Raw genomic sequence first — 27,500 nt, forward strand, 5'->3', positions numbered from 1 at the left:
TCCAGCGTAAGTACATACATATACGTCTGTTTATCATATCGCGTTGTATACCACATCAAATGCCATTTAGAGTACTTAAAATTACAAATTTATGTTTTTTCCTACTTTTTCAGCAGAAAGCCAAAAGAAATTTAACTAGAATTTTTTCCGGGCAGTTTCATAATAATTTTCTCTCCTTTCCCTATAAAGGAACTATACAGTCAGTAAGAATAAACAATCCTTTTAAAAAAAGATTAAATAATCTCTGTATAAGAGGAAATTTATATTAATAAGATTTGCATTATACATATAATATATAATTCCTCTAACTTTAAGAATTATGTGTTCATAATATTTTCCTCCTAATTCTACGAGAATCCTCTCGAGGCCATCCATATATAAGAATAAAATCCTCCAACAGAGATGATTCCGCTTGTTCCGAAATTACTTTTTTCTTGGGTGTGACAATTGAGACTGAATTCTGACAACTCGGAGAGTCGAATTTCCGTATCGTTCGGCAGAAAATTCTCTCGCTCGACCGGACGTTTCTCCGCTCCGCGCAGGAGCGAGTAATAAGCATCTCTTTTCCCGTTTCGAAAGTCGACGGTGGTCCGCCTTTCGCTCGAAATTTCGAAAAGCCAAGGCTTTCCACTTTCCAGGCGGACGCGCGTTACTTACGCACTTCGGGGGAGCTGAATTCCGTCGGCGTGGTCAACAACGATCGACGGAGTCGCCGGCGGCACTCAAGTCGGACACACGACGGGCTTCGTTGGACGCGAGGTGAGGACGCGAGAAAAATGACGGACGCATCGCATATCAGCGGCAGCAAGTACTGCGAAGTAGGTATGAGCTCGCGTATGAGCGCGGCCGTTTCGCCCGTTTCAGCCGCATGCGTGCTCAAGTTCGTACGCGGCTTAAGGCAAGCGGATTTTAAACATGGCGGTGCAACGCGGACAGGCGCAACGCGCGTCGATCAATACCACCTTGCTTAATATCAGTTCTGAAACTCCGTACAGCCGGTGCCAAGAGATAGCTGGCCCTACATTGGCGGAACGGAGAGGCGACGCGACGCGGCTCGGTGCGACGCGACGCGACGCGACGCGCCAGAACGCGGCATGGCGCTTTTCCGGCGATTCAAAAATCATCCATAAATCACCGGCCATCGGTCTCTCTCTCTCTCTCTCTCTCTCTCTCTCTTTCGCGCGTCGTCACTCGACGACGAGCGTGTGCGGTACAACTCTCGCGCTCGTTTCCTTGTTCCTTTTTTCGGGACGGCGGCAGGGGGGAGGGGGAAGTAGAGATTTCTCAATACAGAGCCGGCGGAACGAGCGCGCTCGGCCGTTGTGAAATTTTTTATAAAGCAGCGAACGCATTGTCGAAGCGCGTATTCGCAAACGCGAGAGCGCGGCGGGATTACGTATACATATTGCATCAACGAGTAGGAATCCCCGTCGATTAAGTCGGACATATTGAAGCGAGGAAGGAAAGAGAGAGAGAGAGAGAGAGAGAGAGAGAGAGAGAGAAAGAGAGAGAGAGAGGGACGAACGAAGTGTAGAGCCATCGGCAGCCTCTCGCGGCGTTCCCATTCGTTAACGGCTTGGGAATTGAATCGCGATAGAAAGTAGGGTTAACCGGAGCGCATCTACTCACCCTCGTGGCACCCTTGCCTCGTCCTCGGCCGCGCTCCCGGAACGCCCCCTCGCCGGTCTGCAGGTGGTACAGGTGCTGAAACGCAAGGAAGACGATGTGTTAAAAGGGCGCTCGCGCGCGCACAGATCGCCGGCTCATCGCGTTCGGCTATCGTAAAATCAAGGCAACCGTATCGTCTCAATTGACCTCGTTAAGTTCAATAGGACCGGCAATAAAAGTATAACTTCCATGGTCGCAACGCGTCAGATTAGATTCTGGACGGTGAGGCGCTCGAAACTATTCCGGGGGGTGGTAGAGCTCCGTGGATCCGCGCATCAGGAGCACCGCAGGAGCGGCGGTTGCCTCGCGATAAACCGCCATTTTCGTCGACGCGACTCCTGCTACTGCTCTCCCGAGCGTTTGCGAAAATCCTCTCGCACGCATTCTTGGGAGGAAAATTACTCTCAGCCCGGCCGATCCTCGCGGGCCTTGTGGTGTTCGCACGAGGCCGATAATCCCGCGAGATCGCGCGATATTGCACGTAATGGATCATCGCACGGCGATACGAAGGTTATACATTGCGCGCTACTCCACGAAAACTGCGCACCCCCGTGCGCACGACGTGCGCGCGCGATAAAATTGTCGCCGCGCGTCGGTAACGTCGCTGTTTTATCCACCACCGTTTTCCGCCGGCAAAGTCCCGCGGAAGAATGACGCGATGCGCCTTACAAAACGCACGTCTTACTTATTGGGTGTATCGTGTAGCAGCAGCTCTCTCTCAACAGCAGAAATATTTTATACTCTGTGTCAAGGCTGCCTGCAGGAAACTGCATTACCCTCGGAGAGATTTCATTACCGACGCTTGGTATAGCATTCAGAGGGAACGCGTGGTAACCGCTGCGACTCCCGCGAGGGAGGCGGAAAGGACTTGTCTTTACCGACGACTGCGTACTACGTAATTGTTTATTTGACGCGAAGTCAAAGCAATCAGCGTCGCAATTGCAAGTGCCGGGTGGGAGAACCGCGCGAGACCAGTCTCTTCCACGACGAGCAGAAGAAAGGAATAGATAAAATCTGATCTGATTCATCTCGCGAGGTGCGGATAGCCGCGCGATTGACAACGGCACATGATGACGCGCTGAAGAGACGATCAGCGCAAAGTCAGTCCGAAGAAATCTCCGGCAGGCTGTGGGAAGAAGCACATCGCGCGCGGGACAACGGAAGAACGGCCTGCGCGAGATAGACATTTCAACTTTGAGGCGTCGGCGATAACTTACTACGGTCGAATTTCACGGAGTCTGGCGTATTTCCAATTAGCGAGCGAGCCCCGGGAACTTTTCTCATCTCCGTCGGCAGGAAGACGGACATTCTCGCGACCTCACGGCGCGCGACGCCCAATTAAATTCAAATTGAATCCGAAGATGCCTCGCGCGTTATCGGCATTCCTCAATACCGAAAGTCGGCAGCGCTCCGCGTCGTCGTCGTCGTCGTCGTCGACGATGCTTTTCTCTCATCATCGGGTAATTTGATTTGATTCTCCTCGCGTGACGTGAGCGAACGGCAATCGCTGAACCCCTCGCGGAGCCTTCGGCGCGCGTTTCGCGCGGAGAGAGCGCTGAATATCCTCGCTTATTAATACACGCGCGCGGGCGCGACTCTTTCCGCGCGCATCAAAGGGCCAGTTTAATTTGCCGTGCGTGGTGAGGTCAAGATTGGTGCGCGAGGGTGAGGACGAGGACGAGGGGCGCGAGCGAGCGAGAGAACGAGGGCGAGGGCGAGGGCGAGGGCGAAGCGCGAGCGAGCGAGCGCGCGCGCGCGCGGAGAGTGAACATCGAGGTCCAAAGGCAGGCGGAAAACGTCCCCCTGTACGCGCGCGCGCGCGACACATACTCACGCGCGCGCGTAGGCGATTATGGTCTAATTCCCTTGTACGCGCATTCCTAGCGACCTGACTGCCTTACCTACCAACCTACCTGCCTCTTCGTGAGGCACAACGAGGAAAAATGCGCTGGCCGCGCCGTTGCACTCGATAAGCACACGCTCGAGAGGCAGGGGCGGCAGGGGCCCTCCTCTCCCTCCCACTCCTGCTCTCTCTCTCTCTCTCTCTCTCTCTTTCTCTCTTTCCTTCTCCCACACTCGCTCGTTTCCACCCCCTCCCGCCACTCGCGGGAGGAATCCATGTACGCACGTACGTACGTATCCGTTCCCTCTTCTGATCGCGCTTTCCTCGTGTCCTCGCGGCCGCTTTCTCTCCCTCTCGTGGGCGAGCGAGAGCGAGAGCGAGAGCGAGAGCGGAGAAAGAGAAAGACGGACAGACGGGGTGAAAGGGAGGCAAGGCAAATGTCAATATCGACGATGCATCGTTGAGAGGGCGGGAATGAGGGCGTAATTAATCGTCGGAGCCAAGAAATCTCTTCCTCCCTCTCACTCTTCCTCATCGGATCAATTCGTTACTTGTCGTTCTCTCCCCCTCCCCCTCTCTCCCTCTCTCTCTGTCACACGCACGCTCTCCCATGAGCATCATCTTCCGCGTTCTTCGTGAAACCTAATCGAAGCGAACGCGCGCGAGAAGAAAAAGAATTGTTCCTGATGTCGTCGATTTCGGCGTCTGGAGTTTCGGCTCAGCTCCGAGCTTCCGTTTTCTCTCAGCCGCGATGTTCTCTCTCTCTCTCTCTCTCTCTCTCTCTCTCTCTCTCTTTCGCGATATAAACAGCTCGTTTAAGGAAGCTACAACTTAGTCTCGCCGCAACGAAACAGCGAAGAGTCGGCGCGGCGGCGGCGGCGGCGACGGCGGCCTGGTGGCAGCCGGTGCTTATATTTATTTAAGCCTCGACGACATCGAACATTCGCCCCTGACGAGAAAACGTTAAACACAAAGCTGCGTTCTCCAGCGCGGCACATCTGCCCGCCGCGCCGCGCGCGCTTGCGCGCAAACGAACGAGCGAGCGTGCGTTGTACGTAATTGGAAGCGGAATTGGAAAAATCTCAATTTGCCGTGTGCGCACCGCGCGCGGTAAATTCGACCACTTGACCGCACTCTCGTCCGTCCCGCGGAAATTCGCAGCGCGCCCAAGGCGGACAATGGCGCTCGTCGTCGGCGGCGTCCGCGCGCGTACCGTGCGCTCCTTATCAGAAGCCGCGCATCTGCCGGCCACAGGGAGGAAGCGTGTTTACGAAATATTTTAATTACCTTATCGCGTGAAATATCGCCGCGCGTTCCGCAGCAGCTGTCGGCCGCGCGCGCGCGCGTGCTTCTAATTGCCGATATCTAGACAGTGGGCCCTATAGTACGGGGCCCGTCGTCGCTTCCGCGGCCGTCTCTCGGACGCGTTCAGCCGACGACGTGTCACGCACTCGCGCGAGATACCGATGCGAAACGATGATCGGAAATTGTCCCGCGAGCAGATCGATTCCCCCCGAGGCTCCTAGCAATCGCGCGCCGCTCGAAATGGCGTCGCCGCTGTTACACGCGATCCCGCGGTAAACACGGCGCACGCCGACGCGGGGATTACCAGATCCAAGATCCAAGTCGCACGACGTAGCAACGCGCCAGCCTCGAAGGAAGAACGAAAGCACTATCCGGTAGGAATGCGCACCCAAAAAAAGGTATTCTATTTGCAAAGTGATTTTTCTTACGGTCTCATATTCTAAGCGAAGCCTTTTACCGAGAAAGGATTCCTCTTTCGACAAAGCGATTGAGGTGAAGCCATTCGTTTAAATATTATTCTGTTTTCCCCTTATTTCAAGGATTTCCTCTTGCATCAATTAATTTGCCTCTTATATGAAGGGGAATGTGTTGATTTGAATGTCGGCTTCTTTTGTTCAGTCATGTTCCACCTCCGGACATGAACGAAAAAATAACCGTATGATGCTCGCGTGGGTCAGAATATTTGGAACGCCTTTCGAAAAAGGTGTATGTGTGTTACTGTAACATATAATCAAGATAATTTACCTATATTTGGTCAAATATAGTTTATAATCTATTGCAAGAAGTGGAATAATATATTCTTTCTTTTAACTATGTTTCATACAATTGGTTAATTGGACGAACATCTTTGTAGATATGAAGTCCATAACAAAATTGATTGGAAATTTGTTTGTTATGATGATCTTATTTCATTCGCGCCCCTACTTATTGTAGAACTGCAGCCAGAAGTACATCTATATATACACATTACTTTTCGCTATACATTATAATAATTTTTTCATTAATTAGTATAACCGGTAAGAATAAAGCACAATAAGAATAAATCGTAATCCTCTTGAGAAAAGATTAAATAATCTGTGTAAGAGGAAATTTATATTAAAATCAATCAGATTTGCATTGTACATGTAACATATAATCCCTCTAACTTTAAGAATAATGTCTTAATCTTAGAGGAATCCTCTTGAGGTCATACAGTCTGTAAAGTAAGAGCGTGTACGAGTTAATGTGTGGAGAAATTTATTTTTAATGATTTTTAAGTACATGGATTTGTTGTACTCCATGAGAAGAGAAATGCTATACCATTAATAATGAGTCCAGTCACCACCGGCATTGATAATTGCCGCCTGGCATCTCCGAGGCATACTTTCCACTAAGTTGACTGCGTGTTCGTTCGGTAAAGACCTCCAAATGAGACGAATTTGTCGTGTCAGCTGCTTCAAAGTGCACACTCTTTTTCCTCGAAGCTTGTGCTTGAGATATGCCCGCACATTTTCAATGAGATTTGCATCTGGCGACTGCGATGGCCAATCAAGTGTGACGATGCCAGACTGCTCTTTCCACTCGGTGCAAAGCTTGCTCCGGTGTTTTGGGTCGTTGTCTTCCTGTAAGGTCCAGTCCTCGTTTTTTTTATGAAGCATCGTTCAGCAGTCGGCAACAAATACTTCTCATAAATTTTAAGCGTTTTCGGAGCATTTAAATTGTATGTAAACAGATGTAACGCTCCAAAACCCTGTTTCGAAAAGCAGCCCCAAAGATGAACTTTTACAGGGTGTTTAACAGTCCGTTGTATTAATCTATTGGTCAAGGTCGACCAGGAATGTCGGATGGCAGTATATCCCCAAACAGAAGCTTCGTTCGTAAAGATCACGTTGCTCCAATCTCGGTTCAAATTCTCTTTTGCCCAAGCGAGTCTTTTCGTCACATGTTTTTCGCCTAACAGTGGTTTCTTCATTGTGCTTCGATATTTGAGGTTATGCGCAAGGAGATGGGTTCGAATAGTTGTATGTGATACTTCTATACCCTTCTGTTTTAATTTTGCTGCTCCTTGTCGCAACGTTAAGGTCGGGTTCCGCTTAAACAAATTCACAATTTTTTTTTCCATATTCGGCGTCACTTTGCCTATCGAGCCACGTTGTGGCAAGTCATCGACATTTTTGATCTTCTTATATTGCTGAACCCACTTAGCGACGAACGATTTTGACTTTCCCATGTATTTAGCAGCCACTGCATATGACACATTTTTGGTCCTTTGCGATGGGAACAAAGGAACACAGCCTCGTAGCGCGATGCGTATGCGGCACTCATGGCGGTTAACGTGTTTCTCAGGTTAGAGTTCGATGCCAACTGAATCTTTTGTGACAAAGCATTCACGACAAAGATTTCATCTATCGGCTCACAAAAAAACTAGGACGATATTTGAAGCCAACTGCCATTTATGCCGTACACGCTCTTACTTTACAGACTGTATATAAGAATAAAATCCTCTAAAATTTAGATGACTCCGCTTGTTCTGAAATTACTTTGTTTGGGCGTTTGGGCAACATTCGAAAATACATCGATATTTAAAATATCGATTAAAAAAAATTAATATGACATCGATTATTTTCTAAAAAAAAATCGATTTACCGATCAATCGATTAAGTTTGCAAAGTATACAAGTATACATTTAAATTGGTTAGCTCCAGATTAAACACTGCTAGGGGGTGCGCGTTCGGAAACATCATTCGGATGCTCTTATCAATAAAAACCGGACGATCCTATTGTCCATGACTGTACAATAGATGTAGTAAACTTTAAACCTTAAGAAATTAACCAATCCCGACCTACTTTTACAAGAATAACAGACTGTGGTTCGTCAATTTCTTAAGACTTAAAGCATACTATACCTATTGTAGATCCGCGATCTAACGTTCATAAATTTTGTCTACCGTATATCTGAAAGACGATATTACAAAAACCCTCTATTTAAAAGAAATAAAAATCGGTTGCCGATGTTGAGAAAAAATCATCAAACAGCGGATTAATTGAGTAAAAATGAAATCATCTGAAAATATGGATTAATCGAAAACAGACTATCAGTTCTTTCGATTAATCGATGAAGATCGCCCATCCCTCTACCATCCTGATATACCCGGACGTTTCACTCGGTACGTTCGGTTCTCGACCCGGCCATTCTCGGCAGATTGCCGGCGAGTTTTCCAAAGCGCCGGCGAAAATCCCGGATCTCCGCGCGCCGCCACGTGCATCCTTCGATCGGCCGGTCAATAAAGAGGCGCATTCGTCGCCGCCGCGTCCGTCCCTTTTTTGCTCGTACTTTGTGAACGCTCGCGCTCGCGTCCGATGCACGCGCGTGCGCGAAAGCTCGAACGATATTGTCAAACACAACGCAACGCGGCTCCCCTCGCGACCGCGAAAAATTTCACGCTGCCCGGCCAGTCGCCGACAAGTTGTCTCGTCTGTGCCGGTAATTGAGAGCAGGGAAGCGCGCTCTCTTCGCGTGCTCTCTCCTTCCGTTCGCCTTCGACCGGCAGCGGCGGCGGCGGCGGGCGGCGGCGGCGGCGGCGGCGGGGAGGCCGCGGGCCGTTCGTCGTTTCGACAGCGATCGCGCGCGTCCGGCGATTCCGCTCGCCGCCCGAAACTCTGCATACTCCGCGCGCGATGCTTTCAACGGTGCTTGCCGCGCAGCTGGTGCAGGATCGCCGAGGTTAGTTGGCTAGTTGGCCGGTTAATATTATGTCTGTCTGCGGAAACCTCGAGGTGCGCTCCACGAGCGCCGCTCGTCGTGTCTATGTTGCTCGCATATGTTTCCCCTTTCATTCATTCCCATCGCTTGAGAGAGGTGCCCGTGGAAACACCACTAAGGGCAAATGTCATGGACGATATATTAGTAAAGACAATTACACGTAGAATTGTAACTATGACTGTGAAGTCGTAAGAAAGTTGACCAATCACAGTCGACTACACTATCCCTCTAGCGCGAGGAGGATAATCGACTCTGATTGGTCAATTTTCTTACGACCTTACGGTTACGGATTTTCTATGTGCAAAGGCCTACAGTATCTATGATAAGAAGTATCTATGATAAGAAATAAACCAATCACAGTCGATTATGATAAAAATAATCAACTGTGGGTTGGCCCATTTCTTACTGTTTGCTGCTATCGTAAACGCTTTAAGGGCTCGAACACGTAGAAAAAGTTCAGCAGTAAGACAGTAAACAAATTAACCAATCACAGTTGGATATTTTTGGGCCATGAGAAGAATAATCGATTCTTTAAGTTAAGTTGTCTAAGGGCCATGGTATATACGAGCAGAATTAGGGAACGGGCAATGTTCAAAAATACATCGACATTTAAAATATTGATTAATGAAAAAACAATTGAAATGACATCGATTATTTTCTAAAAAAAAAAATCGATTTATGGATTAAATTTGCAGAATAAACATTTAAATTGTTTAGCATCAGATTAAACACTGCCTTCGGAAACATCATTCGGATGCTCTCTCCTTGCTTACATGTTGAATGCGTTCTTAAATTCGCGACAAATATAGCCGGCGTTATTTAATCCTCATTTTTCACTGAATGTTAAATAAGGATGGAATGACGCTCGCAGTATTCTCAGTATTAGTAGAAATCCTCCTAAAGGATCTTGCACATTGGACGCGACTATGAGCGACGTGTTATGAGCGATATCTAATGAAAGTTCTGTTTTAAAAAGAAAAAGCTTTCATTTCTTCTTTAAAACAGAATGTTTATTGGATATCGCTTATTGTTCTTTAACCTCGCCTTTAACTCGGCATCTCATTTGATGTATTTTCCATATGATAAGAGAACTAATTTTGGGATGATAAGCGTTCTCATTGAGACATTCGGCAAGGTTCCGAAACTTATCGATAAAAATCCTATTGTCCATGACTGTACAATAGATGCAGTAAGCTTTAAACGTTAAGAAATTAACCAATTCTAACCTACAATTTTACAAGAATAATTGACTGTGGTTGGCCAATTTCTTAAGACTTAAAGCTTACTATACTTATTGTAGATCCGCGATCTAACGTTCATAAATTTTGTCTACCGTATCTAAAAGACGATATTACAAAAATCCTCTATTTAAAAAAAATAAAAATCGGTTGTCGATGTTGAGAAAAAATCATCAAACAGCGATTAATTGAGTAAAAATAAAATCATCCGAAAACATGGATTAATTGAAAACAAAATGTCAGTTCTTTCGATTAATCGATGAAAATCGCTCATCCCTATATAGAATGGCGTAAGTGATAAAACGTAAGCGGTGAGCAAATCAAGTGATCACAGCTGAGAACATAAGCAGTCATCGTTTATATTTCACGTACGATCGCTTCATTTGCTTAAGCGAATGGCACATAAAAGAACTTAAATAATAAGACGTAAGCAGTAAGTGAATCAATCAATCACAGTCGATTATGCTTTTTATAGTCGAGGAATTATCGGCTGTGATTGGTCAGTTTTCTTACTGCTTAAGTTCGTTTGTGCGCCATGACCCTTAGTGCGCTTAACCCTTTCACTGCTGAATTAACTTCCCTTGAGAAAATTATTAAAATATTTGGTAGTTCTACGTTTTTTGGGTCGCTGATTACGGATCTAAAGTCAGATTTGCAAAATTCAAAATGGCGGACTCAATATGGCGATCATGATGTACAAAATTAATGAAAATTCCAATTGTTATTGATGGTGTATGGGTTTTTCGGGTCGCTGATTACGAATCTGAAATCAGATTTGCAAAATTCAAAATGGCGGATTCAATATGGCGACCATAATGTACGAAATTGATAAAAATTCCGATTATTATTGATGATATATGGGTTTTTCGAATCACTCGATTACGAATCTTTTGAGTAAAATAATATTGATAGTATGGGTAAGATTGAGATACAGAATGAAAAAAACTATGAAAATAGAACTAAAAAGTGCAAAAAAATCAAATTCCAGCTGTTTTGGTAGAAATATTTGTTTATAAAAAAAAATCTAACCTGCAAAAAAATACTGAAAAAAATATATGTTTTTGTACAACATCAGAAAAATATTTGGTGAAAATTTCAGACCTCTACATTCAATACTCTCCGAGGAATCGATTTTTCCCTAAAAGAACCTTTTTCTCATCTTTGATTTGTTATAAATAATCACAAATGAATAATTAGATATAAAAACCTACTGAAGTATGTTGAACAACTGTTCAGTCATCTGGAGGACTCAAATCCCCGATTAATTCTTCAAAATTATGTGATTTACAATGCAAAATTGAATGGAGAAAAGGTGGGAAATATACTTCTCACTAACAGTGAAGGGGTTAAGTCTAAAGCATCGTCTACAATGGCAGGAAGCAATAAGAGGTAAGCGTGAACAGTAAGAAATGGATCAACCACAGTTGATCCATTTCTTTTTGTCATAATCGACTGTGATTGCTTTATTTCTTACCGCTTACGCTTACTTCTTACTGCTTACTGCCATTGTAGACGACGCTTAAGTCGCTTACCGCTTGCGTTTTTCTACGCGACATTCGCCCAATGCTCAAGGAATTTGACTAAATGCAACGATAAATTCCCACGATCCGGTTTCAACAGCGAGCTGTTCGGCGGCTCGACCGAGGTTAGGTGCCGCGCACACCGCTTTTTCGATCAGCTGACTTTCATTTCGTCAAACCATTTTCACCGTGCGACAGATGGCCGGCGCGCCGGACGAAGGAGCCGTTGCGCGCCCATTAGAAGCGCGGCGGTTAAAAATGGTAGATACGTCGCGTCGGCTCTGCTCGGCTCGGCTCGGCTCGGAAGGAAGGAAGGAAGGAAGGAAGGAAGGAAAGCAGGCAGGCAGGCAGGCAGGCAGGCAGAAATGAAAACGAAGGACAGGTTGCGCGGCGGGCGGCGTCGCGCGGCGCAAAAACCGAGCGGTGCGTTGAGGTTTCCGCGAATAATGACGCTCGTTACAGAAAACCGCACGCGATAATCGGCGACATCGACGAATTCGCGAGATCGCGTGACTAAATGGCTGGCCGCTGCTACGATATCTCGCCCGGCCGACCAATCGACAAGAGTAACGCACACGTCTCACATCGTCACACGCCGCACATGAAGGAGATCGATGATACCGAGTGCAGACTCTCCGCAGCTCGACTTACGACGGAGCTACGTCCCGGTAAGTTGAAAGGATCGTAAGCCGAAGAGAGAGAGATGCACCTCGCACGCTTAACCCGCCAGAGAGCGCAGCGAAATTCAACACTCGCGGTATATACGGTCCCTACCGAATATGCATCGCGCCCGTCGGCGCGCGATCGTAAAGTCGAGAGATCGCAAATGGAAGGGAAAAAAAAAAAAAAAAAAAAGAGAAAGAAAAACATATAATCGGCCGCTACGATCGCGGCTCGCCGTGGAATTGGACATCTTGAATTGTCTGGCCGCGAGCGCGGCCGCGACTTCCGGAGGAACACACCGAGTCGCCGCCCTTGGACCGACGTCCGTGGCGTCGTCGGTACACGTGTCAGACGGACGAACAAGTAGTACGGCGTGGTAACGGCTTTAATAATTATTTTTACAACGTTTCCGAGTACACGCGGCCTCAGTTCGTCGCGCTTCGCCGACTCGCAGCTGGCTTCCATACTAACCCCATGGCTCATGGGCACAAGGGCGTCTCTGCGCGCGCAAACCGGCCGACGAGCTACGGCGACGCTACGACGCGACGGCGACGGCGACGGCGACGGCGACGGCGACGGCGAGGTTCGCCGTCTTTCGTGCCGTTGGCCGCTCGGGATCGGAAACATTCGGAAGCGGCCGAGTGAGAGGCTTCGATGAGAGGCTCAGACGACGAGCAACGGACTCTGCGAAATTTCAAATCGCCGTAATTAATCGCGCCTCGGAGGGAAGCGGATTCCCACCCACGACTCGGACGATCGCGCGCGCGCGCGCGCGAGAGACGAGCACGTCGTCGTATCTTCGGCGTCTGCCGTCTTCGGACGGGATTTCGACGTGGCGGGGGGAAAAGTGGGTGAACAATTCGACAGCGCGGAGCGGCGGCTGCGCGTGCAATTTTCACGGCGCTCGGCCGCTCGGCTCGCGAGCGCGCGACGATTGCGTGGAAAGGGCGGAACTGCGTGCGACTCGGCTGGCAGGTGTAAGTAAGTAATGGAAGTAACGTGCTTTTCAAGCAGGAGGGGAATACTTAATACCTCTTCTGCATCAGGTGCTATTTATAACAAGGACAGCTATTATCGCGATGCCCCGCGTAATTTCTCTATTCGTCAACAGAAAAACGCCCGACGGCGCGCGCGCTCGCGTTTTAACGATCATGCGTCTCGCCAGACTGCCGCGGCTCGCTCGCCATTTCCGATTCGCTCGAGCGTCCAGCCGATTCCCATTCCGCGAATTCGATCGAGTCGCGCTCGATCGAGCTCCGTCGAGCGCGACTTTGCTGAAAGTTTCCTCGCGGCGCGAGGCGGCGGCGCGAGGAAAGGGACAGAGTCTCCTACCTGTCCAAGTACCTGCGCGTCGACGCGAGTCAACCTTTCCATGAACCGTTCTATGAAGTGCTGGTCACCGAGCTGGCGGCCGAAATCTTCAAGGGACCACGTGGCCCACCGCACGTGGTCATGTTATTGTTTTGAGCATAAGGGTGTTGTTACTCCTGGCCAGGAGTAGGACAGGGGAATAGGTACGGAGGGTCGGACACCCCAGGGTAGAGCGCCACCAGGAGAGGGATTTCATTCATGATCCCGAAAGCCACCCCCGTGTCCCGTGCTCCTCCAGAGACTGGCGAGAGCCGAGGCGGGCAAGCGATACATTACCACCAGAAAAGGGTAGTTCCGTGTCGAGGCACATGACGTCTAGAGAGGCGGGTAGGGGAACCCTCGGATTTGGCCATTTGATATCTTAATACAGGCCCCGCGCTCAGGGCGAAGGAGGAGGAGAAAGAGGAAGAGGCGGAGGAGGAGGAGGAGTAGTAAGAGAAGGCGTCTGTCGGAGTCAAGGACGCCCCCGCGTCGTATTTTACTTAACGGCAGCCGCCACCTTCACCGCACGGGGCAGCGAGGATAGCTAGGTCAGTTCTTCGCATTACCATCCCTTGGACTCGAGGGTGTCGGCCCTTCTACCTAGCGCCTTCCTCCTGCTCCCTCCCGCTAAGGGCGGCTGTGATCGCGTGGACACGGCGGCCCCGGTTTAATCGGCTGGTGACCTCGGAAATGTGCCTCGCGATCGCCAGCCGCAACGTCGCAACGGCGGTTGCTCGCGCTCGCCGCTTTCGCGACGCGATCGTGCGAAATGCAAAACTCCCTCGATCACTCTCAGCGCCCTCGTTAACCGTCTCGTTGTACGCCAGTCCGGAGGCGCAGCCGCGAATCATCGCGTCCTCCTCGTCGGTCGCGCACACGCGAACCGGTTAAATCGAGCGATTCTGCCGGCACGAGAAGAGAGACGAGAGAGAGGTAGGGAGAGAGAGAGAGAGAGAGAGAGAGAAAGAGAGAGAGAGACAGACAGACAGGGAGAGGGCAGGGTGTCGTCGCGTTCAAACGCAAATCAACCGGGTCGGGGTTGCAACCCTCTTCAGACCGCGCGATTCGGAGGTGGTAAGTTTAGGGTGGTTGTGTTTGTTGCCAAGGTCGTGGTAGAGTCCGTCTGTTTGAAGTAGTCCGACCCATTTTATGCCGAAAATGGGACGCAGCCTCTGCAGAGGCTGCTGACTCGCGCTCGCGCTCGCGAGCACTCGAGAGCGTTAGCGTTCTCTCTCGTTGCTCGTGTTATTCGCGAATGTTTGTCAAATCTCGACGCGCCTTCGCGCTGAGGAACGGTTAATGGAATGTCATTAGTGGAGCGTTGTAGCGACTGGAATCTTGCCAGCGTTGAAGTTCACGTTTCACGCGTAGCACGGCCAATGGCACGATCGCCGCGATCATGATCGACGATCGATCGCGTTGCTTGCGACGCCTTGTTTTCCCGAGGAAATGAAGATTTCAAGGCGCGCTTCGTTTTACGCTCGGTTTACGTCGCTCTTCGGGATCGTCACGGAAGCTCCGACGAGTGTGCGAAATTTTCCGATATGCGATTTTCTCTCTTTCTCTCTCTCTCTCTCTCTCTCTTTCTCTCCTCTCTCTTTTTCTTTCCATCCATCTCTACGTCGCTCTCTTTCGATGATCTCTCTCTCTCTCTCTCTCTCTCTCTCTCTCTCTCTCTCTCTCTCCTTCTCTCTCCAAAGCGACATTAACTGTCTACTTCCTAACTTAATCCGTAACTTCCGACGCCGCGACAATCTGACATCCTTTTTATTTTCATTGGCTCGCTCGAGTCTCTTGTACACAGGGGTCTCGTTCCCAGGATTTTTCTATCCATGAGCGAGCGAGTGAGCGAGCGGACGAACGAGTGAGCGAGCGAGCGCGCGCACGCACGAATGAACGAGCGAGCGAGCGAGCGAGCGAACGAACGCGACGCAACGCGCGCGGCCATGTTCGCCTCTACCTATTCAATTTATATCGTTGCGTAGTAGTACGCACACGTTGTAGTAGTCTCGTATGTCCCTCCCCCTCTCCCACCCCTTCCCCCCTCTTTCTCTCTCTCTCTCTCTCTCCTCTCGATCTCGTCGCAGACGAGGCGAAAAAGAGTGCGCGCGGCCAAATTGATCCGACGGAGAGAATGGCGAGAGAAGAGAGCGACTGTCGGTTATTCTTCCCCCCCCCCCCCGCGACCGAAGGTGAGAGAATCGGGAAGACTTGAATTTACTCAACGATATCCTCGCTTATCGCCGCTCAACGGCCGGATCGCATTCGTCATTTCTGGCGCGCGTGCATCCGCAAGTTTCCGTTTTTCGGGAAACACGACGGACGCGAGGGAGGAGACGCGGCGCGTCTTAGGGCGCATTCACACCTGGGCAGAAAAACAGAAAGCAGGAAGACAGCAACCAAGAGAGTGACAGAGAGAAAAACTCTCGCAAGAGAGAGACAGACTATCAGCGCCATTTGTGATTAGTTGCCGCCTTTCTGCTTTTCTGCCTAGGTGTGAATGCGCCTTTAGGACGAATTCACACCTTGGCAGAAAAGCAGAATAGCAGAAGCCAAGAGAGTGATAGAGAGAGAGAGAGAGAGAGAGAGAGAGAGAGAGAGAGGGAGAGAGAGAGAGGAGAGAGAGAGAGAGAGAGAGAGAGAGAGACGTTGATAATCTGTCTCTCTTGAGAAAAAAATAAAAAAGAGAAACAGACTATCAGCGAAACTTCTGATTAGATGCTGCCTTTCTGCTTTTCTGCCAAGGTGTGATTCCTCCTTTAGACAAACGTTTGCGCTAAGGGCGGGATTACGATGAACTTTACGTAACAGGACGCGACGGGACGTGAAGTGACGTTATATGAATTTGACGTTTGAGTTATATTAGTAATATTATTATATTTATATTAATTTAATTTAATTAATTATATTATAGTTATATTAGTGTGAGAGATATTTTTCGAAGAAGAATTCAGTTTGGCGACGGGCATAACCTGGTGAAAGAACTCCGTTTTTGAAAGTGTCACATGAACAGTCCGACTTGACGGAACGCGACATCTAAACTTGACATTGGCAAGCTTTACGTTGCGTTAACTTCCGGTATTTCACGTCACGTTACATAAAGTCGATCGTAACTAGCTGCATATAAAACAATATGTTTTAGGTTTTGTGTCACTTCACGTCCCGTCGCGTCCCGTTACGTTAAGTCCATCGTAATCCCGCCTTAACTGATAAGCGCACGTTCTCTCGGACACGCGACCAATGTTTAGATAGGGAAAAGAGCAAAGAAAAAAAAGAAAAAGAACGAAGCGAGATCGAGCGGATTCGAACGCACCGCGTCCGAGAGAGAGAGAGAGAGAGAGAGAGAGAGAGAGAGAGAGAGAGAGAGAGAGAACGAAGGAGAATTAGAGGGTGAGGAGGAGCCGAGGGGGTCCGGCGATTAATATCGCGGCCGATCAAATCGGCGCGACGCGAAATGAGAAATTTCCAACGATTAATCGGAAGACGACGCGACCCCGATTCCGTGAGCGGGCGCGACTCGTCGCTCGGCGTGCCTTCCGCTTTAATTAAAATCGCTAAGCTGCCTCGGGAATAGCGGTAGATATCGCTACCTCAAGAATTCCGCTCATAACTCCGCGCAGCCTAAGACCGCGCGCGCTTAGCGTTCGCGCTTAGCCGCTGCTAAGCAACGTGTCCGCCGGGAGGAAAGCTCTCCGATCGGTAAACTCTCGTTCTCGGCCTCGTCGCGACCGGTTTGTTTTTCGCTCCTGCTCCTGCAGGAGAGAGAGAGAGAGAGAGAGAGAGAGAGAGAGAGAGAGAGAGAGAGAGAGAGATACGGCACGAGCTTTCAGACGCGAGTCTCCAGCGCGGATACGATGATTCATCGCTTTTCCATCCCTCTCCTGCACGGCGGGGCGGGGGGGGGGGTTGTTGCCGTCGCGGTTATCGACTTCTGTCTCCCCCACCCCCACCCCCTCGCCGGCCGCTCTGTCTTTCCTTCTCTTTCTCTCGCGATTTATCCGCGGAAAACGGACGACGGGATCGATAGCGATCGCGCGTAATATCTGCATGCGTGTCGATCGGCAGTGGGAAAACGGCGCGCGACGACGTTGCGTGGCAGACACGCACGCACGCACGCATACGCACACACAGAGACACAGCGGTGGCACATACGTACGGGTGCGCACGGACGCACGTGCGTACGCACACAGCCGCAGGATTCGAAGCGGCAGATGTTAAAAACGCCCAATGGAAACCGGTCATGTTGATGTAGCTGCGCGACGCGACGCGGCACGCTCGCGCGAATCGCTATAAAAATATTCGCCATTGTCTCCCGGCCGATGGTTTTTTTCCTCGATTTATCAACGGTTAATCGCGGGACTCGTTTCTCGATTTTGTTTCCTCCCCTTCGTCCGCGCGCGCCGGCGTGCGCACACAAAGCGCCACAAAGTCGCAGGGACGCGAGTAATTCGTACGGTAACGCGCGAATCTCCATGACCGTTTGAGCAATAAAATTTGGATGGCTGATCGCATTCGGGAATTATCGAGAGCACGCGGGGCTATTGTGTCCCGCCCGACTGTGACGGTGACCGATCGGCGGCTCGCTCATTGCCTCCGCTCTCGTTCTCTCTCTCTCTCTCTCTCTCTCTCTCTCTCTCTGCGTTCCTCTCACGCGACGTGCAACTCGCGCACTCGATGGAAATGAAGAAAAATAGACACACGTACACAAGCCGGCGCGCCGGCGCTGGTAATAACGTTAAGCGAACTGGACCGACAGTGTCATATTTGATGAGGAAATTATGATATGCCATTTAGAGCCGAGGTTTGACACACAGGGACGCGGACGGGTCAACGACCCTGGCGACTCGCCCCGGGTTCTCTACCTGGCCCCGCTTTGTGGGCCAAAGAAAAGCGAGGAAAGCTTTCGACGGAGCCGCGGCGACAGGGAGCGGTGCTGATGCCGAGAGCGCGCGCGCGTGTATGTGTGTGTGCGTGCGTGCGTGCGTGCGTGCGTGCGTGCGTGTGTGTGTGTGTGTGTTCACGGTCAAGGTATTACCATTTTCGCGCGCGACAGACCGCGACTATATACCGCCGTGCTGAAACGAAAGAGCCAATCAATCAATTCCCTGCCGTACTATTCTCGCAATGAGATCTGAGTGAATTGCATTAACCTACAGACATACATTACGTACGTGTTCGTGCGATAATAGACGCGATGTGTCCCGTCTAGTTTCTGTCACTGCGAACGAGCGAGCGAGCGAGCGAGCGAGCGAGCGAACGAGCTCTCCGCCGCGCCGGCTCGAATCACCTTAATCGCATCTTCTCTCTTAGCCTTGTATTTTCAACGCACTGATCCGCGAATTCACGTCTCTGTCGTGCGTTCTCCGTTGCTTTCCTCCCTCGAGACGCACGCGCCCGGACGTTTCTCGTTTCCTCGGGAACACCCGCTCGTCGCGCACCGAAATCGTTCGTGAGACTCACGGTTTATTGTAATTTTCGGCTTGTAAATTTCTCTCGACTCGTTTCGGCAGATGATAGGATTATCCGGAAACCCTTCTTGCTATCTAATCGCGTCTTAGCCCCGCGTCGTCAATGCGCCACCCGCGAACTCACGTCGTCGTTGTATTTGCTGTCGCTTCTTTTTTCGAAACGCACGCGTCCGAGTTCCCCAATCCTTCCAGGAGCGTTGTTAGAAGCCGAAATCATTCGTGAGACTCACACAGTATATATTACCGAAAAAAAAAATAATTTCAGGACAAATGGAATCATCTAAAATTTTAGAGGATTTTATTCTTATACTTATTATCATGGCCTCAAGAGGATTCCACTAAAATTAAGAGGAAAATATAATATTATAAATACGTTATTTTAGTTGAAGTTAGAAGGATTATATTTAATATAAATTTCCTCTTATACACAGATTATTTAATCTTTTTTTAAGAGAATTATTACTTATTCTTATTGTATTTTATTTTCACTAGTTATAACAATATTATAAATATGTTATTTTAGTTGAAGTTAGAGGGATTATATTTAATATAAATTTCCTCTTATACACAGATTATTTGATCTTTTTTTAAGAGGATTATTATTTATTCTTGTTGTATTTTATTTTCACTGATTATACGATCCTTTATAGAAAAGGAGAGAAAATTATTATGAAACTGTCCGGAAAAAATTCTATATTTTATATTACTTTATATATTATGAAACATATATAACATTAGATAAATTTGAAAAAATTATTATATTAAAATTATTATATATATATATATATATATATATATATATTACTTTTCGCCATACGCTATAATAATTTTTTCAAATTTATCTAATGTTATATATATATATATAAATATAAATGTCCTTCTGGCTTCAATTCTACAATAAGTAGGCACGAATGAAATAAGATCATCATAATATGTATGAAACATAGTTAAAAGAAAGAATGTATTATTCAACTTCTTGCAATAGATTATAAACTATATTTGACCAAATATGGGTGAATTATCTTCTTTATATGTTGCACTAACACACATTGTTTAAAAAGCGTTTCAAATATTTTGACCCATAAACACATTGGTTATTTTTCCGTTCATGTCTGGAGGTAGAGCATGACTGAACAAAGGAAGCCGACATTCGAATCAACAATATTCCTCTTCACATAAGAGGAAAATTAATTAATACAAAAAGAAATCCTCTTGAAATAAGAGAGAAACAGTTAGAATAATATCTAATAAATTTTAGATGAATGCTACACTTTAATCGTTTTATCGAAAGATTCTTTTCCTGTAAAAGGTTTCGCTTAGAATATGAGACTAAAATCACTTTACGAATAGAATATTTTTCTGGGTGTATTTTAACTTTCGACTCGAGCGTTTGGTAGATGATGGGATTATCTGGAAATCCTCCTTGGTATTATACGAGTATCTAATCGCTTGGTATTATATGAGTATCTAATACGAGATAAAATCGCTTTTCTTTCAATCTTGTACTTTCAATACTCCAATTCGTGAACTCACGTTGTTGTACATTTTTCGTCATTCCTTTTTGCAAAATATATATACACCCGAATTTCTCGTTTCTTTAGAGGATTGTTAATCAAATCGTTCACGAGACTCATGGCGTTTTGAGCATTTCAATTCATCCAGCAGATGTTAGGACTCCTTGGGAATTTTCTCCTTCGTATCTAATCTTTACAAACACGTAGATTATCACAGTATTTCTTTAGGAATGATACTGTGAAAATCGTACGAGCGATAACATTATTTATATAACGAGTATAATTAGATAACGAGTTTGCTTATAAACTTTCGGGTTATGGTGTTTAAAGGATTACACTATAAGTGTCAAATATTATGAAATCCTAATCGTCGCCGAACGTTATCGTCAACTATCAGTCAACGTTCAAATTCCTATCGGAAATCTAACGATAAATCAATTAATATATCAGGGCGACGCGTATAAAAATATAAACGACAAGACTGAAGGCTATCACACAAACGAACTTAAACAGTAAGACGTAAGCAGTAATCAAACCGACCAATCACAATCTTAAAGACACCATTTTTAAACTTACGAGAATAATTGATTGTGATTGGTCAGTTTCTTTACTGCTTACGTTCATTTGTGTGTGATAACCTTAAGCAATGAGCGACTCGACTAATCACAATCGAGTATTCCTTTCTCTCTCTCTCTCTCTCTCTCTCTCTCTCTCTCTCTCTCTCTCTCTCTCTCTCTCTCTCTCTCTCGTAACGTAACAGGAACAATCGATATTGCGATTGGTCGATTAGTTCAAGTTTATTTACTATTTAAGCTTCTGTCCGTGCATTCATTGATTATCAAATATTACGAACGACACTTTCGATGCGCACGCGACTCTGATTACTTTCGCGACGCCTGGAACATTCGAAATATTTTGCGAATGTCGATCGTTTTGATCAGTCGACCGACAGATCTATGTATGCGTTGCTCAACGATGAGCCGCAGGCGCGACGCTTCATCTTTTTCCGAAGGTGTCGGTTATTTTGGTGCAGTCGGCGGATTAAAAGTTGCAACGCCTCTCCCCGACGAAAAGGTCGAAAAATGTCGCAACTCCTGATCAACCGACTGTTCTATTCTCCATCGCGATCGAGCCAGCGAGCGACATACGCGCACACACACACACACACACATCCACACACGTATATCGATACTTTGGTTATCCCGTTTCTACCGAGGGAGTTTAAATATTTCACGTTACAGACGTGTCGCGCCTATTTTCAGGTCGAACGCAAAAAGGGCAGCAAAGTATGCGCGGACGAAAGCAGCGGTCTAAAGACTCTGGCAGAACGGCAGTCGGCCATTTTGTTGTCGCGCAGGACGCGCGAAGAATCGGACTCACGTCGGTATCGTGTCGATTAACATCTTTCGCCGTTAGAATCGTGTCTACGCGAATAGTCAGTGTCACTGTCAGTGTCACGTGCGAGTATCCGGAATGCCACGACGGAGCAGCGAGATGCGGCCGAGGCGGGATATTGGATCGGTAAGCCAGTAACAAAAAGACGAGAACGCAGTCAGCGGCACGTCGCGTATTGCCAAGTATGTCGAATCGTCAGTCAGATGGGACGTTTCCGACAGGGTCGGGAGGGAAGTAACTCGTTACTTGTAACGAAGTTACAGTTACTCCTTTTTTTGGTAACCATAACTTAACTTCGTTTCTTTCTTTCCACCTATACCACTGTAAGTCAACTTAGTTACATTTGTTTGGCAACTAGTAACTGGTTTAATAGTTACTTTAATAGTTACTTTATACGTTTCAAAGTAAGTTTCTGGCAGACCAGCACGATAACGCGACGTGCGATGCTTGGTGTCCAATAAGTATATTCCGGCTGCGTTTGGAAAACTCGCTATTGTATCATCTATCTTTATCGTTCATTCGATGTAAAACAAGGATAAAATGACGCAGTAGCGCTGATAGTCTCTCCTCCGAACGCAACCTGTGTTTCTTTAAAAAAAATTGTAAGCCTATCGGACATTTCCGTCGCGCGTCGCCAGTCCTTATTTGTTAACACCAATCTGCGTTCAGCGTAAAGTGCGCTGCGTGCTTTCAATTATATGAAAAATTCAAATAACAGATTAGATATCTCAATCTTCGGAGAAGGATTGTAAAATGCCATGGTCAGTATATGCAGAAATATTCGAGTTACAGCAAAAACTAGGAAACGAGAACAACTGGGCCCCCCTCTGGGCTTCCCTCTGCCCAGTTGTTATTAATAGTATTAAAAAATAAATATAAATTGCTCATTTAAATTAATGAATCCAATTTGTAAAAATTATATACGATGTGAGGAATATAATAATCAACAAACTGCTTTTATATAAAATTGAAGGAATTTACGCAATTGCGAAATTTAAAATAATAACACAATTATTGTAAAAAAGTAACTGAATAGTAACGACTCATTACTTTCTAAACAACTATTACTGCAGCGTGTTATTTTTGAAGGTCAGTAACTTGTAACTGTGACTAGTTAATTTTTTAGTGAAAAAAACTGTAACTGTAGCTAGATACTTTTACAAAGTGACTTTTCCAACCCTGGTTTCCAATTCCGACGAATTTGCTTCGACGATACCAAGACCCCCGGGTCGAATTTAGAGTCCGCTCTAAGGCCGACACTCGTGGTTCGTTCATGACTTGTTTCACGCCATTTTTGGACAACTAGAGACGAGCTAAATGAACGCAACTCGCGTAGTGTTTGCGTCATTTTTCATATTGCTTGTATCGTCGCGCAGCAACGCAATTGTTGTTAATTATGCGCTCAATCAAAGATTATAAATAATTTACGACTTGGTTCAACATTTGTCCGAGTTTCGCAAGCGCCGATTTTGGTTCTGGAAATGTTGAACATTGAACCACAAATTCCATCTGGAAAATCAGCCGACACTTTCCTCATTCTTGCTTTGCCTTTTATTGCACCAAATTCAAGTTTAAATTCGTTGTTTTCAGACACGCAATTTTGCTATTACAACTCTCTCCTCTTTATTCCTTTCCAAAATTTACGATCCACCAAACATTTCCGATACAAAAGGATGAATAAAAAGATTACCAAAAAGAAAGATAATTTATCCCCTTTCCGTTCATTATTTTCCGCTGTTTCGCTAAATTTTCTACTAATTTCTTCGCCATTGATCAATATTTATTTATCGTATATATTTTCATATTTGATTATTGCATATATTCCATTCGCATCGAAATTAAAAATAAATGTTAAATACATATTAAAATATCGGAATAATCGAATATTAAATAATTAAATCTCTCTCAAACACATCGCATGGGAAAAACGACAATAACTACGCATCTATCGCCTTAATTGTGGACAATAATTTGTAAAACGTTATATTTCGCGAAAGATTCTCCACTGATCTCTCAAGTTTGACCAAGTTCAAATTTGCGGGATTAACCGTTCCGACTGCCACGTTGATTAACATGAATTATCCGCAGGCTCAATTAAATTTCGAATAATCAGATCTACAACAAATACATTGCAATGCATTTCCATATTTGCATATATTTATTGACCAACTTTATTATTAGTCCTCTTATTAACTATACATTCGATTCGTTACGCGACCAGAATAATAGTACGATTCGTCGGCGACTGACGGTGGATGACGATTAATGCGCAAATGTGGAACCAAAATTTCGACTCAGGCGAATCGAAAGATTTTCATGCCCAGAAACGAATGAGAATAAATAAAAGAAATAAGACAAAGTGGAATAATAAATTATCCGGATATTAAATGAACGTGAGAGCTACTGTGCTCGATTTGACACGGGTGTCAGAAGCAGCCGATCCTCTTCCAGTGCACAGCTGTCTACGATTATTATATTTTAGAGATTCGCTCTCTCACTCTCTCTCGTGCTCTATATGCGTGTATGCGTACATGTGTATATTATAGCGGAATTCTCTCTCTCTCTCTCTCTCCCTCCCTCCCTTTCTCTCTCTCTCTCTCTCTCTCTCTCTCTCTCTCTCTCGCTCGCTCGCTCGCTCTCTCGCTCCCGCAGACTACGGTATCGATCAGCCGGCACATATACCTGGGTTTTTGTCGCTACCGCGATTCTAGGGAGAACCGATGCTGCGCGGCGCGCATCCAGCTCTATCCTCTTTGTCATGTTAAACATATCAGACGCATCCTGTTACTTACGGGAGCGCCGTTAGTCCGCGGCAGCATGGACGACGCGACAGGCGCTTTTTCGGCAACCTCGCCGCACGCGCTATCTCGTTATGCCGTTCTCAAACACTTTGGAAAACACGTTTCTCGGAATTTTCCTCGCAATCGCTACGTAAATATTCCCGCCTCGCGTTTCCCAGCATCGCGACGAAGGAGCAGGCAGGGAGGGGCGGGGGGGGGGGGAGGGGAGCGATAAAAAGAAAAAAGAAACATTATCTCGAACATTATCTGCGTCAATGTGTCAATTTTCCTTTTTTCCTCCTTCGCGAAACGTTCTCGCTGTTAACGCGGACTTCGCCGGCGAGTTTCCCCGGTCGATCGAGAATCGATTCGTCCACGAAATTCGGGAGAGAAAATCTGGCAACTGTTCCCAACTCGGACAGATGTTCGAACGCTTTTGGAGGCTGCGTGAATCGAAATGAAACGGGGGCCACGTGTGGAGGAAATTCATTTCCTTTTACGGCGGCTGTGAAAAATGCGCGCGCAGATGTGCCCGGATGTTTATTTCGGTGACAACAATTCGGGTGCTCGACGATGGGCGATTAAGTCTCTCCTTCTCTCCTCTTTCTCTCCTTCTCTCCTTTTGCCCAGCTCATTGCGCAGCCTCGCACTCTGGATCTGGATCGTCACAAATCGTTGAAACTAAAGCCTCGGAACGCGGTTTCCGTTAATCCCACCCCGAAGTCGCCGCGAAGAAGGATTTACGAGCTCGCTAATCGTCCTACGTTCGGTCGTATCGGGAGCAGAGTAATTTATAAGCATGTTGCTCTTCGCAACAACGACAATGAGAAAGATTAAGCGGGAGGAACGACCCTACACGATAATTAACAATTTGTCAATAGCGCGGCCGCGCGACAGACCGATAGACAGAGAGAGAGAGAGAGAAGAAACGATCCGTCAGTTTCACCCCCGCGCCCCATCGATATGCCACTTGCGCTGGAATTTCAGCGCATCTCGCGCTTCTCACGGCCGCGATGAAGAAGCGAACGCGCGCACGATGATATCTATCAAGGTGGACCGGCGAGATAAGCCGATTAGACGCAATACAGAATCGCCATCTGCCGGTTTTCCCGCTGGTGGAAGGGTCGCGACCGAAGAAGCAGGAAGGAGCGGGAAAGCTCACCCTGCGACCACCGCGTTCAATTCAGCCTACGACACGATCGAGTCATAAATTCCAGAAATCTAAAACCAGAAGCACCGATGAGAGCGACAGAGAGAGAGAGAGAGAGAGAGAGAGAGAGAGAGAGAGGGGGGGGAGGGGAAAGTCGGGGAGAGAAAACGCGACGCATCGTGGTGCGACGCGGACAAAAAGATTCCGTGTGTGCCGGATCGGATCGTGTGTACATTAAGCATCCTCTCGCTCTCTCGCAGGATCTCCCATGGTAACCATAGTTACTGTACAAACAAGATGGCCGGCGCGGCTTCCGGTTTCGGCTGCGACGCGGCAGCTGCGCGGATCTAGTTTCTAGGCGCGCTGACGGAGATCGGCCGGCGCCAAAGAAAGACGAATCGTGCGCCGGCGAGGCGATGGATCGATGCCGAGTTCGGGGATTAATCGTCGAGTTATTCGACCGCGCGCGCGCCGCGATCAAAAGCGGCACGCACGGCGGATGTGATCGCGATGCGGACGCGATGAGGGCTGTAACTCGCGGGGAAAATTCGCGCAGCTCCCTCGCCGCGATATCTCTCGATCCCCGAGAACAACTCCGAGTCTACTCTCCCTTGTGCCTCTCTCCTCCCCCTCCCCCTCCCCCCCTCTCTCTCTCTCTGCGATCGGACACCGGATGTCACGCATCGGACATTGCGAGCGCACATGACCCGATAACGACCTCGGGCACGACGTCGATCACCCAATGACCCGGAGACGACTCGCAGCCGCCGCCGCGCCGGCGGCCGTCGAGGTAAGATCCGAGCGAGCTCGAAACGGTGCCGCCACATGGCGCGTGGCCCATTAATACGGACAAAAGACGATCCCGCGAGATCGATGACAAGGAATACGCACCCCTCTTGCACCGTCCCCGCGCCCCTCGCCCGCGTCGACGACGACGCCACGTCGTCGCATCGGCGGAAATAAATGTTCGCAAGCTGTCGTTCTCTGCCGCGCCGCCTCGACACTTCTGCCTGCAATTTCAATCCGCCGGCGGCTCGCGGCCGCGCCGGCACCCTCCCCCTCGAGTCGAATCCCGATCGCGAAAACGGCCGGCGTTCTCGTTTCTCGTAATCGGCGCGCGGATGAAAATCGGGTCAGCGCTGTTCGCGCGCTTCGCGAGAATTGCGGAATAATTTTCTCCCCTTCCTTCTCCCCCTTCTCTCCCACCCCTCCCCCCCCGCGCCTCCTCTGGCTTTCTCTTTAATTCCCTCCCCCCTTTCTCTCTTTCCCGCAGGCACGCACGCACGCACACACGCGCACGCATCCACCCCCGAGGCGGCGCTCTACCCCGCCGCCGTTAATCGATCGCGCGCCAAGCCGCCTTGATTTATGTTTACACGCTAATTATCCTTCTCTGCATAAAGATGGGAACGAGCGTGCGCCGAGGATTGCGCGGGGCCGGACGGGCGGACGAATAGTCGGCACACACACACACACACACACACACACACACACACACACACACACACACACACTCGGCTGTTCGGCGGTAGACTCGCGTCCGGTTAACGAGACTGGATGCGACACACGGATGCCGACAACTCGCTGCTCGCCGCAAGGGCGGGCCGGGCGAATTCCGCCGGGCGAAAACGCGCACGCGGCCGCGTGCGGAAGCGAACCGCGCATGGCGCGGATTCTCGCCGGTGGTTTCCGCCCGGCGCGTCGTCGCGCGCTTTGAAGAGAGCTGTACGCGCGCCTTAAGAGCGATTATCCTTGATCGGCTGCGCTACGTTAGCGGTAGGTACATACCGTACCAGCTAGATTCGCTTTTATGACGTCATAATGAACCGGCAATCAGCAGCATTGTCGACATAATTCCCGT

The 27,500-nt window shown here is 48.1% G+C and overlaps 1 protein-coding gene and 1 long non-coding RNA gene across 9 annotated transcripts in view; one reads left to right on the plus strand and one right to left on the minus strand.

Moving 5' to 3' along the window:
• LOC112590581 (uncharacterized) overlaps positions 1-120 on the plus strand; it is a 1,504-nt gene extending 1,384 nt beyond the window's left edge. The window contains exon 2 of the long non-coding RNA XR_003114328.1: positions 1-120. This exon is cut by the window's left edge and continues 68 nt beyond it. This is a non-coding gene — a long non-coding RNA (uncharacterized LOC112590581).
• Positions 1-27,500, minus strand: part of Tet (tet methylcytosine dioxygenase-like) — a 76,230-nt gene that overhangs the window by 22,222 nt on the left and 26,508 nt on the right. For all 8 annotated transcript variants that reach the window (XM_025307593.1, XM_025307592.1, XM_025307594.1 and 5 more), the window contains exon 3: positions 1,630-1,704. In XM_025307593.1, the coding sequence (XP_025163378.1) occupies positions 1,630-1,704 (75 nt within the window). The remainder of the gene's footprint in view (positions 1-1,629; positions 1,705-27,500) is intronic.

This window comes from Harpegnathos saltator, unplaced genomic scaffold (genome assembly GCF_003227715.2).
Source record: "Harpegnathos saltator strain DR-91 unplaced genomic scaffold, Hsal_v8.6 scaffold91, whole genome shotgun sequence".
Taxonomy (NCBI): domain Eukaryota; kingdom Metazoa; phylum Arthropoda; class Insecta; order Hymenoptera; family Formicidae; genus Harpegnathos; species Harpegnathos saltator.